At 41.6% G+C, this 13,142-nt stretch overlaps 1 protein-coding gene across 11 annotated transcripts in view; it reads right to left on the reverse strand.

Annotated features, from left to right (window-relative positions):
* The window catches only part of ARP6 (actin-related protein 6), a 41,254-nt gene extending 28,335 nt beyond the window's left edge, over nt 1-12,919 (reverse strand). For 3 of the 11 annotated variants that reach the window (XR_015969193.2, XR_015969192.2, XM_088705198.2), the window contains exon 1: nt 11,968-12,914. Coding sequence is in view for 3 of the 11 variants with exons in the window: in XM_088705198.2 (XP_088561324.1) it covers nt 11,968-12,659 (692 nt within the window). In the remaining 8 variants the exon portion in view is untranslated. Of the gene's footprint in view, nt 1-11,967 lie in introns of all 11 variants that reach the window. The other 8 variants (XR_015969189.2, XR_015969188.2, XM_088705197.2 and 5 more) reach the window with 4 other exon arrangements.
* Nucleotides 12,920-13,142: the final 223 nt, after the last annotated feature.

Raw genomic sequence — 13,142 nt, forward strand, 5'->3', positions numbered from 1 at the left:
AGGGTTTAAGTGTGATCCATATAGTGACGGCATTTAATTATGAAAGTTGGCCAGGTAGCTAACCCTGATAGCCCGTTCTTTCAAGAATAGGAGTATAACCTTTTTGCTTCTTATAATACCATTTCCTCCACTTAATGGATAACCATTTGCCCCCAATGGGGAATTGCTTTTCATCTCAAATCTAGGTGATTGGATTTTAATTTATTCGGAGCTATTAGAGCGGGATCCACTTTTTGGGGAATATGAGTCGAAGCAATAACAAGAATATTTCTAGTGGAACATCTTTCACAATCCATGGAGAGATAGTTCTCTATTAGACCGAGAGATAAGTACTTCGACTCATTCACATATAGATCATGAATGTTTGGAATCCATATTATGCAAGGAGACATATTTGATTGTATCGAAAGGCCCACTGAATTGGGATTTCCCTATTGGGGCGGGTCATTTCGTGTTTTTGGTAAACAGTCGCCCGGACCTGGTCACTGTGACCCCCTTTGTGGGAGGCACCCCTTCTCCCGAAGTTATGGAGCTATTTTACCGAGTTCCTTAGAGAGAGTTGTCTCGCGCCCCTAGGTATTCTCTACCTACCCACCTGTGTCGATTTCGGGTTCCATATGTATCTATGAAATCGAGTATGGAATTCTGTTTACTCACTTTAAATTGAGTATCTGTTTTCCTCCTTTTCCTGCTAGGATTGGAAATCCTGTATTTTACATATCCATACAATGGAGTCCTTAGGTTTCCGAAATAGTGTAATGTAAAAAGAAGTGCTTCGAATCATTGCTATTTGACTCGAACCTGTTTTGAAAAAGTCGAGGTATTTCGAATTGTTTGTTGACACGGACCAATCACTAGCCAATATGCTTTTCTCTTATGGCTTTCTTCATTCATGGTTCGATATTTTGGTGTCTAGGCGTAGAGGAACCACACCAATCCATCCCGAACTTGGTGGTTAAACTCTACTGCGGTGACGATACTATAGGGGAGGTCCTGCGGAAAAATAGCTCGACGCCAGAATGATAAAAAGCTTAACACCTCTGACAAAAAGAATATCTTTCAAAAAATATTCAACTAATATTATCAACTAATTAAAATGAAGCCTTGAGTAGTAAAAAAAGTGGAATGCTGTATTTTCGGGATTGGATTTCATATTTGAATGAACCTTGTAATCGTAAGAAAGTAGGTCTTTTAGATATGGGCCCAGCAAAAGAAAAATCGAGATAGGTTCCTATAATATTGGATTTCCCCCTTTAAAATCGGACGGTTAACCGTATTATGAAACACGAAAAAAATCATTGGCTTATCAAATTATCTATCGTGCCGTGAAAAAAATACAGACATTTATGGGTTCAATGCGAAAATTGTTATAGATTAAATTATAAAAAAAAATTTAGGTCAAAAATGAATATTTGTGAACAGTGTGGATATCATTTGATGAGATCATTTGCCTTATATGTACGAATAGAATTCGGGCGGATCTTTTCCCGGAGTAGAACAAACAGGAACCGATTAGTCATAAATCAATTTGATTTTGTTATACCATTAAAAAAACACAATTTGAGATTCAAATTTAAGAACTGTTCACTAATTCTAAAGTAAAATAGTTAATGATTCCAATTTGCCCTGAATTTTTCGGTCTATGACCAGAAAAGTGACACCGTCATGTCTCAGGATCGTACGCCTGGAACAAGAAGGTTCGTCGTACAATTTCGGCGATTACAAAAAAAAGTAAGTGAGAATTAATTATTGGGGACTCACAGACTGGAAAAACAGCAGTAGCTACAGATACGATTCTTAACCAAAAAGGGCAAAATGCGATATGTGTTTATGTAGCTATTGGTCAAAAAGCATCATATGTGGCTCAGGTAGTGACTACTTTTCAACAGAAGTCAGGTCGCACTATATCATAATTCTCATTTTCTATTCAAAATATTCAATGAAAAATTTAAGCACGATAATTCTCTTAAACCTTCCAATCAATCTATCTAGAAAATAGAATAAACAGAAAAAAGGATGAAGACTACGAAGCAAGATCCGCCGTACCGGTACCGGTCAGCGTACCGGTGGCGGCTCGGACCGGTCTGAACTGATTTCGTACCGGTCCTGTACCGGTTCTCCAACAATAAACTACCGGTACCGGATTCCACGCTGATCCGGTACCGGTCCCAGGCCGGACCGTACCGGCCGGTACAGAAGACCATGCTACGAAGGATAAACAAAGATTAAAAGCTTTGATTCAAAATTATATTGCTTAACCCCCCCTCCAAGAATTGCCAAAACATTTGACTATTGACTCATTCCAATATAAAGGATTCTGTAAAGCTTCTGCATAATTTCCTTCGGATTGAGCCAACATCCGTTACAGCTGCAGGTCGAAGATGAACCTTGCTGTTTAGTTTCTGTGTAACAAATACGCTGGATTGTGTTACACAAAAATGATGCCATGCCCGGTTTAAAGATATAACTATTGTTGCTTACTCCAATTCTAAACAAGCATCAAAACGCACATAGGCTAGCATGAGCGGTAAGGAAAGAAAGAAAGCAACAAGCTAGCTAGACCCCCCGACAACTAGAGCGTAAGCAGACGCAATTGAAAAAACTAGACGTCATAGGCTAGCTCAAAACGTCGAGATGATAGCTTGAGGTCCTAATCTGTTTTTTTTCTTATATTTTTTTTATCCCTTACTTTAGCCTAATCATGCAAAATAGAAGAACCGTTCATGATCTTTATTTTTTTGCATATAGATTAGATTTACGCCTATTCTTTATACCCTTTCATGGATGAATTATGCCTAAGCTCTAGCCTTGTCGCTAATGGCTCGCTTGAAAGACCCGTGGAGGCCTCCTGGGATGCGAGTCAGTGGCAGACAATGCGATTATTCCCAAGCACCCAGGAATGGAACATCCAACAATAACTGTCGATCTTATTTTTTTCGGGAAGGCGGCACTTTAAAGGCGTTCGTTAATCACTGCATGACCTACTTGAGGCACTTGAGGGGTTTTAGGCCTAAGAAATTCAAGGAAGGGGGGTACGGTACAGGGTACAACCGCCCTACACCTTATGCTCTGTTGATTGGTTTCACATCGAGTTTAGTGTCTCGTATTTGTATTCGCGCCTTGCCCGCATTCAAGGGCGTTCACCCGCGTGATGCTTTTACAGAAGGTCGCATCACTAACCCTCAAGTGACTCTTCCCATACCCCGGAGAAAAAACGTTGTCGACCGTAACACGAGAAAGTTAGGCCAACGAATACAAGAAAAATTTCTCGAGGCGGGATGCCCTGACTCAAAGCTGTATTCCCGACAGTCAAATTTTCTCTTTAGCTTGGACAGTTGGGTAAGCCAATTGTATTGTCTTCTTTTCTTCTTTGCCAGTGCAATCGATTTAAGAAGCTTGAAAGCCGGTCTCTTGTGTTCTTCCCAAGTTCTGCACATTTTGCCTCCGCAGTTACGCTTGCTCCCACGATTTTAAGCCCTTCAGAAAGGGAAAGAAACTTTCTTCATCCGACATATTATGTCGAGCATTACCGCAGAAAAGTCTTTGTTGTAGTGCCAGACTGCTCTGGTCTGTCTCACATTCTCATTTGAGGGAAAGTAGACTACTCAAAAATTTCACATTTCTATTTTGTCATAAGTAATTCATAATTTTTTTAAAGTAAAATCGATGTAGAGAAGGCACAGGCGATGGGCCCCATACATCAGAATGCACAAACAAGGGCCTCCGAGTGGTGAGTGGTTGCTGGCTGGAAGTTTTTTTTTATTCGACTGGTAGTGCCAGGTTATGTCGATCACTGATCTCTATGCGTGGCCCTGGGGAGGACAATTTTGGTCTGTTGAAATAACTGAATTGGGGGTTGTTTAGTCAACTAATGGAAACTCAATCAAATTCATAACTGTCTCAATGTAATCTTTTCCTTCCTTTTTATTTTGATTGTCTGAATATTCAGTCAAGACCATTCCAATGCTCCTTTTCGCCATGCATAAACTGAACCAACAATTGGGATAAGCACGAAAATGAAAGCTTCGATAAATACAGATACACCCAATACATTGAAAGTTGACAGTATTCTTATTTTCATCTCGAATTAAAGTTCAATGATCTTTTGCCTTTGATGCCTTATAGAGTGAAAAGCTCATCAAGTGGTAATGCTGTAGCAAAAGAGTAGACGAAAAGGTAGGCGTATCACTATCTCAGATAAAAGGTAGAGGGGCCAGATCCGGCATAAGCAGTAGTTTCATCAGCAGATGCTCTTGTTCACTACCCTTATTCGAACCGGCAACAGAGCTTGCAGCATACCTTCTGTTCCAAGCCATTGATCCAGCCGATAATTTTTTTCTGGAGACTGCTAGTCTACAAGAAGCTGATAGAGCTTTAGCCATTGGACCACATCCATCCTCCTACCTAAACAATAACCCTTTTCTTGTTCGTTCTTTGCTAGTGGAGACTCCTTCCGGCATCCTGCTTTTCTATGTTCTATAGACTTGTATGTAACTATTGAGACTCGGGATATTATCCATAATGTGAATATTCCACCAAAAAGTTTGATTTTAGTTCATAAAGACTCCAGGTGGTCAACTGTTGATAATGGTATCTTGAAAGAGCTCATTCTATGGTTGGATATGCCAGCCGTGACTTATTTTATGAGCGTAAGGCGACCATCAAAAGTTAACGGTTGAGCTTTCCAACCTTGAAGGCGATTTTCTACTCTGCTTACAGTTGCCTTAAATTTGTTACGCGATGGCCTACGCAAAAAATTGTGAAAAATGTCGACTAATCCGTAGGCGCGGACGAATTATAGTGATTTGTTCCAATCCGAGACATAAACAGAGACAAGGATAATCTTTGTAAAAAAGAACTTTCTTTTCTAAAGGGGAGGACCCACATAAGAATAAAAGATCTGTTTTAACATGAAATGGATATCTCCGTATCTTTTCTTTTTGTATACGGGTCCTATGGGGATTCCCCTTGGTCTAATTTCACGACGGAGAGTCGGCGTGGCCTAAAGTGAAGATTGGGGGGAGTAGAGCGAAATCCCCGTCTGGGGTATTCCGAAGGTGTAACCTAGGCAACGAAAAAGGGGCCCGATACTTCAACTAGAGGAGCGACCTGTTGGTTCACCAAACCCCAATAGTATTGCATGCTTGCTTGTGGTACCGTTGTCCCATCCTTTTTTCTTCTTCATCATACAACGGAAAACACTTCGTCCAATGCTCGGGCTTCTTCTTCGAGGTTTGGTCCTACTTTTTTTTCTTACGAAAAAGGGAGGAGAGCCTTAACCTGAATTCTAAAGTCTTCTCTATAAAGGACTCGAAATACCTTACTTATGTATCATTGGAAAGTGCATTAACATAAATACGGCAGTAAGAAGAGGCAATACAAAAGTGTGTAAACTATAAAAACGAATCGAAGTGGATTGGCCCACACTAGCACTTCCACGTAATAACTCTACCAAAGGCGATCCTATTACAGGAATAGCTTCAGGTACACCTGTCACGATTTTGACTGCCCAATAACCAATTTCGTAGAAATTGGAAGGTTTTGCAGTCATTGTGGAAATTCCACTCTTGCTGCGATTAGTACAATGACATTCCAATTTTGCTGTTATGTTGGTTAAAGATGAATATATTTTTGGTGTTTGGCTAGATAAAACCCTTATTGAGCACTTATTCAGGGTTTATTCATAAACCAGATACAACCTAAGAGAAATTGGGGTGTGTTTGTAGGCATAGATCAAAGAAATTTTTTTTAAAAAAATAAAAAAGAACATCAAAGCAATTCAACAAAGATCCTCGAGAAAGTTGGATCTTTAGTACAATTCTGCATCTCACACTATGGAAAACAAAGAAACGGGTCTAGTTGTATAATGAGTCAAACATAACAACATGAGATTTTATCATGAAATTCGAGAAGGTTCCCTTGTTAGAAGGTCCACTATCTAGAGGAAGGTCAAGAGATACATATGCTATGGCATATAGATCGATCTCAAAAATCAAAAAGATTGGGGTTGACAGTCCAAACTTAGCTAGAGACAAAGATGGGGCACCTCTATAGCTTTTTAGCTAGTACGAAAATGATTTGCAGGTGTAACAGCTGATGAGATGGAAGACTGGATCCCATATTTAGACACAGGGTCGGCGGAACAGTCTCAAACGGGGCGGTTCCGGTCGTACCGAGCTGTCCTGACGGCGGATCGGGACAGTTTCGGCAACGGAAACGAAATCCATCGCCGAAGGGGAAGAAGGAGAGGAAAAGAGAGAGCGAGCAGAGGAGGAAGGTAGAGGGAGACGAAGAAAAAGAGAGGGAGGTGGAGGCCGGCTAGCGAAGGGCCGGTGAGCCGCGCGAAGGAGGCTCCTCCGAGCTCCACAATCGGATCCTCTATTTCGTTCAAAATAGGGGTCTGGCCTCTTTTTTATTTTTGCGACTTTTAAGTGAAGTCGAAAAATCACATGCCAACTTTATTTTAAAATCGCAAAATTAAAAAGATCCCAACCCCTGTTTTGAACGAAATAGGGGATCCAGCCGCAGAGCCCTCCTACGCCCAAGTCGCTGGCCACCACCACACTCCTCTCTCCCTCCCCCTCTCCCCCTTCTCTCTCTCTCTCTCTCTCTCATTTTCTCTCTCCCGTTCACCCTCTCCCCCACCTTCTCTACTGTGTCGGTACAGGCCCAGCACAGAACGTACGAGGGCGTATCATTATGTGCCGTTGGGCAACCGATCTAGACCCCGATTCTGGGACAGTAGACCTTGCCTAGACAGGTTTGAAATGGAAAGAGCCCATGGTTTGAATTGGCATATGTAGGGAACTAAGATGGGTTTTTTTTTCCCCGAGAAGATGATTTTAGTTGAGAGGCATGCTTGGAGGAGTGTTACAACATTCATTTTGGTATTGCAGAGTAGGGTGGTGATGTGGCCTCTTAGAGTAAGGGTTGTCTCCTTAACTAGATCCAAAAGGTATGTTTGCAAGTCTCGAGGCATGACAAGAAAAGGATTCCTACAGGTTTTAGAGTTAAGTACATGAATTGAAGGACTTCATGGTTTAAAGTTAGGCATGAGAATTAAGGGATGGGGCAGCATCATTGTTGATTTTCTTTAATTTTTCATTAATTCTTGTAATTTCTAGGCCCCAAAATTATATTTTGGGGGCATATACCTATATTTGACCAAGCCAAGCCAAGCCTAAATTGATAGTAAGGGCTAATAATATTAGCTCAAACACAGCCTAGCTCAGCCTTAGGCCTGAAGTCTTTAGTTTGAGCTGGACTCTTCCACTAAAACCCATGTTCATACAAACCCAACACATTCTCATGAACCTGGAGTACATATCGATACCTTCGCAATTATGATTCGAAGAGGTGGGGAGAAAAACATGATCAAAGGATGGTAATGAGGTTCTACTAGCAACGAGGAGAGACATAGAATCCAGCTTTGGCACCCATGAAATCAGATCCAAACAAGAGAGGAAAAGGCAATCGAATTCTTGCAATGGCAAGAAAGAGGGAAAAATTCCAGTGTACTTGAATGTTGTGTAAGCCACAATTTGTTGGGAGAGGGAGGGAGGGAGGGAGGGAGGGAAGGAGAGGAGGGCAGCAAGGGTGTGGGGTTCTTACAAAGGACGGTATGGGTTTTAAGATAAAATTATATATTTTAATATATATAATAATATATGGTATTTTTCATATTAATTTTATTTCAGATTAGGTCAACCAAGCCCATTTACTTTTTAGCAAGCTTGGCCCTGGCTTGAATTTTAGTTAGGCCTCAAATTCTAAGCCCAGTTTCGCCCAAACTGATGGGCTGGAAACCTCTGCCCAAACTGATGGGCTGGATACCTCTGCCCAAACCTAAACAAAACTGGGCTAGGCGAGCCAGGCCAAACTTGCTCAAGTCTACATAAGACCCCTCAAGATAGGAGTTCTACTATGCTAGAAAGCTAAAAAACCAACACATCACATATAAAGTATGACCATAGTTGTCAAAATCAGGAGTAAAAGAAATGCGAATGTGCATTCAGGAAAGCAGATATTTTATTTTAGTAAGAAAGTACTTATGAAGCGGGTACAGGATCAGGATCTTGGAAGATTCTGAAGCAGGTGCATAGAAGATTTTGGCGACTAAGAGTATGATGCATTAAAATATGTTTTCTATGGTGTGTGCCAAAGTGCCATATCCTTCCGATCCTTGAAATTTCTGCTTGCTAACATGTGCACATGTGCTGAATCCAAACACATCATGTATTTTTAACATGAATACTCGTGAGTGGAAAGAGTTTGAGATTAGCTTACACTAATAGTTTGGTCTACAAGAAAGTGACACTTTGCCAAACTTCACAAAGAAGATAACAAACCACGTAGTGAGAAAAACTAGAAGAGACATGAACCAACAAGCTGACACATGAACCAAGACTGTCATTGATATTAAAACAAGAATCATTCTAGAAGCAAAAAAATGCCAAACTAATTTATGTTGACATGGCCAACCTATAGTCTAGCCATTACTTGAAAGTCCACAAGCTGATAGACCGCTAAGATCTCGTCCAGCAAAATAATTCAGCCCAATGGGTCATTGTTATGTTTACTTAGTAAGTCCTCAAGAAGAGTGTATTTTTAAACTAATCTGCACGAACCCTTTAGTTATTAACTTGTTGGACTAAATGTGTCTAGTCAAACATATCATCATTACAAATATGGTATAATGGTTAAACTGGTTTTGTATCTTAGAAAGTGCCAAGGTCTTGTGGAAAGTTTTATAGGCTTAAGATGGTTCCAATGATTAATCTGGAAGTTGGAGTTGTTAGATGGAGTTAAAAATTCCTTTCTCTGATTCACCTATTTAAGTGCAACTCTTTTGCTATAAAATGAGATGATATATTCATTCAGCTTCTTGCTTCCTAGATATTTATGCCTATATTTAAGAAAAGGTTTTGACAAAAGGATTGATTAGATGAACTTATTCCACCATTAGCAATGTTTAGTAAGTGCAGTGCCTAACAAAAAATTTTCAAGTAAGGTTCACAGTACCGGAACTGGCACCTGTGCTGGTGGTACGGTATGGAACGCCCATGTGACATGTCATTCCGACAGGAACTGACAGAAAAACCGGTAAGGGAGGGAGAGAGAAAGAAGGAGATGGAGGAAAAGAGAGAGAGAGGGAGGGAGGGAGGGAGAGAGAGAGAGAGGAAGAAGCGGGAGAGCGTGGCGGAGATAGAGAGAGAGGCGGAGGGGGGAGAGGGAGAAGGAAAGAGAGAAAAAGAGAGAGAGAGGAAGGGAGGGAGGAAGGAAGGGAGAGAAAGGGAGAGGACGGTGGCAAGCAGCGGCCGCTAGAATAGGACCGAAGGAGAGGGGTGCCCTCTCTCCTTCATGCATCAGAATAGGGGCAAAACCCATGTTTCGAAAGAAAACAAGGGCTTTAGCAGCTTTTTATATATTTTTTTAATTTTTTAAGTGAAGTCGGCAGCTATTGTGAACTTCACTTATTAATTTTTTTTAAAAAAATTAAGTGAAGTGATATATAACAGGCCAACGCCCTTATTTTCTTTCGAATAGGGAATCCGCTCTTGTTTCGATACACAGAGGAGAGAGGGCTTTCCCCTCCCTTGGCCTTGTTTCGGCAGGCACCGCTTACTGTCGCCTTCTCCCTTCCTCTCCTTCTCTCTCTCTTCCTCTCTTTCCTTCTCCCTCTCCCCCTCCCTCCCTGGTTTCTCGATTTCATTGCCGGAACTGTCCAATCCACCCCGAACTGGGCAGTTATACTTCCGGCTTCCTTAATTGTAAGTGTTCTAATTTAGCAATTACCCTTTTCCTTCATTTTGCTAGTGCTCTGCACTCTTGAGAATAGGAAGGCATAGTTAAAAACCAAACAAGTGCACTTAGGAGCACATCAATATTGACGGTTTATCTTATCAAACATTTCATGGTTGTCATTTGGGTTTATTGATTTCAAGAGTTAATGATAAGTCCATAATTTGTAACAAACAAGGAATGTTAGTGATTGTTAATATTGACTAAAAAGTAGAATAATAGAAGATCCAAATTATAAGAGATGAGAGTTGGAGAGTGCCACCCAAGATTAAAGACAAGCAAGGATCCTTAGGTTTCTAGGGATCCTTTGATATATAGCTCATGATCCTGAACTTGATTATGGTCATTTTAATATTATATGTATGCATGTGTCTATGAGGTTGTATATATGTGCATGTATGCATGTATCTGATAAAACAGAAAATTTCAAGCATGCTAGGGATTATTTGAGAATACATTTAAGTTGTTGAAGAGCAATGAGAATCCAAATTTAACTCTAGCAAAGTCATTGCAAAACAAACTGCCCAAATGGCCCATCTGACGTCAATGAACACTTAGAAATTTCTCAAGCAACATGAGGAGTTGGGAGGAATAAGAGATATTAAAGGGTCACAAACAGCTATAATGTTAGAGATGGAATAAAGAGAGTGCATCACAAGGAAGACGAATAGAAAAGGAAGAAAGATATTTACAATTACCTGCAGATTGAAAGAAAATATAATGTGTGTATATATATATATATATATCACAATTACAAAATATCAATTTCAGTCAAAAAGTAAGTGAAAGGAGAAGGATCACACACAAAATAACATAATAAGAGTAATTATACTGGAAAGAATAAGCGCACATATAACATGATAGCAAAGAAGCTTAAGGCCTTGCTATGAGAAAAAGATAGAGCTAACAAAGTTACAGCCTATACAAAGTTAAAGCTTTGATTTGGGGATAAAAAGGAGGATTCCACAAGTGCACCAACATTTACTTCTAGCACCTAGCATGTGCTCAAGTCAACATTGCTACATATTGGAAAAAGCAACTGAAAATGATATGAGATGGAGGCAACTTTATTATTAAACCATACATTTCTTACAGTCAATCCTAATTCGTTTTGGAAGTGTTCTTACAAATATCAAGAGAAAGAATTAAAAGGAAACTAAAACAAAAAAAATAATGTAGAAGTTTAGACCATAAAGAACATAAAATAACTAAAATTGTTCTATAGCATCATAAGCATGATTAGATGATCTATGGCGAGTTATCAAAGAGAATCATGAATGAGGTAAAAGGTGAAAGAAGGAGATAGGTCTGCACAGAACTAGAAACCCTGTTGACCCAAGTATAAAAATGAACCAGGCTGAAAACATGTAGGATGAAGCCCTTTTGTTTTTTTAAATTGTTTGTAAAACTTTCAAAGTTTTTGTTTTCAAAGTGTTTTTTTAACAAGAAGCTTCAACCAATTTTACTAAATAAAAGGGAAAACATGCAGAGGGAGTTTACAAAACTTTTAGAGCTTTTCGAATCAAAAATCTATTGCTTTTGAAAAAAGAGTGAAAATAAAGGCAAGGAATAGCAGAAGTTTCGTGCAAATGCTATCTTCAACATCAATCATTTCACTAATTTGCACCTACACAAAAGGAGAAACAACAATTGACATGCAGGTCCTAAACTAGCAAGGGATGTTGTCAGTTTAAAAAACGTGTCAGTTTGAAAAACGAGTCACTGAAACATAGCGAATCCATGGACTTACTCCTTTCTCCGACGTCTCCGTCTCTTTCACCAGGCGCCCGAGTCCATGAGATTGGGGTTTCGGACAAAACCCTTGTAATTTTCTGTGGAATGGAACCGTATCTAGGGTTTCCGAGTTTGGGAAGGAAACGAAAATCAAATGGAGAGTGGATTCCTCCTCGAAGGAATTTCCTGGAGTATCTAATTTCAAGAAAGCCCAGAATAGAAAGAAAAAAAGGAAAAACAAGCAGATCGATCACAATCCTAGAAGCAATCCCATAGGATTAGACGAATTCGCCTGATCGGAAGGTGAGCCATGAAGTCGGATCGCCCAAGGCTTTCTGGAGTTTCTCACTCCAACAACGAAGAAGGGATAGAAGATCACGGGATCCGATTGGATCGAATAGAAGAGCGAAGAAAGAAGAGGAATATCCGTACCTGGCGAGGCGGAGGTCGCGGGGGACGTCAAGAGAGACGAAGCAGAGCTTCTCCTTGGCGTCATCAATGATGAGGGTCTCGTCCATGAGGTTAACGGAGCGGTAGGAGACGAGCTCCTTGAGGTAGTTGGTGAGGGCCTTCCCCCCGAGGTCCAGGCGGCGGACCCCGTAGTTGAGGGTGAAGTTGTCCACCACGGGGGCGGCGTGGGTGAAAGAGAAGCCACAGTCCACCACCAGGCTGCACTGGGCGCCCCCGGGCGGGCGCCGGCTGGCCTCGTAGAGGTGGACGAGGGCCGGGGAGTCGGCGACGCAGAGGGCGCGGAAGCCCAGATCCTCGAAGACGAGCTCGTCGGTGGCACGCTGGACGGCGGGCGGGCTGAAAAGGGGCTCCACAAGGAGAAGCGAGGAGCGGGACGGGTCCACGCGGAGGAGGGAGCGGAGGAGGCGCTCCCAGACCTCCCGCTCGAGCTCCGGGTTCACCAGGTACCCGCGGTCGAAGGGGCGCCGGAGCGACACGGAGGTCACGTCGGCGTCGGGGGCCAGCAGCTGGTCGGCCACCAGCCACTTCCTGTTGGACGACGAGGAGCGGCCCAGGCAGTTGGGGACCACCGCGGCCGGGTCCCGCTCGCCGCCGAACCCCGCCTTGCAGAGCCCGCCGCCGTTGTCGAGGACCACCACGCTCGATGACGACATTACCTAGCCTCTGATAACCCCCCGCAGCCCTCTTTCTTTCTTTCCTCTCCTTCCTTGTTTGTTGTTTTTACTTATTTATACATTTATATCCCTCTTGATAAATCCCGCCGCCAATCTCCTCGTCCCCTTCCGCCCTCTCCCTCCGGCACCGCCGGGTGGCTGCGAGACACTCTTGATTGATGATAAATTGATTGGTCGATTGGACTTTTGGGGAGCAACCACGGGACTGCATTGTTCTACGGAATAGGCGATCAAATTTGATTCCTTAAAATAAAAGTAGATTAATAAAAGCTTTATTATCTTAAGACTAATTCATTGCCTTAAGCCAGTGCTTAAAATAATTATTAATTTTTTTCAGAAACATCAGTTACATGACTGTCCACCAACAGCTGACCATAACCTGAAACCAGCAAACAAGCAGCATACTAATTTGTATAATAATTAAATCATTGTTTTTATCAATTGGGATTGTTACCGGATTTT

Source organism: Phoenix dactylifera, chromosome 9 (assembly GCF_051530095.1).
Source record: "Phoenix dactylifera cultivar Ajwa chromosome 9, Ajwa_hap1_PhDact_Kaust_v1.1, whole genome shotgun sequence".
Lineage (NCBI taxonomy): Eukaryota > Viridiplantae > Streptophyta > Magnoliopsida > Arecales > Arecaceae > Phoenix > Phoenix dactylifera.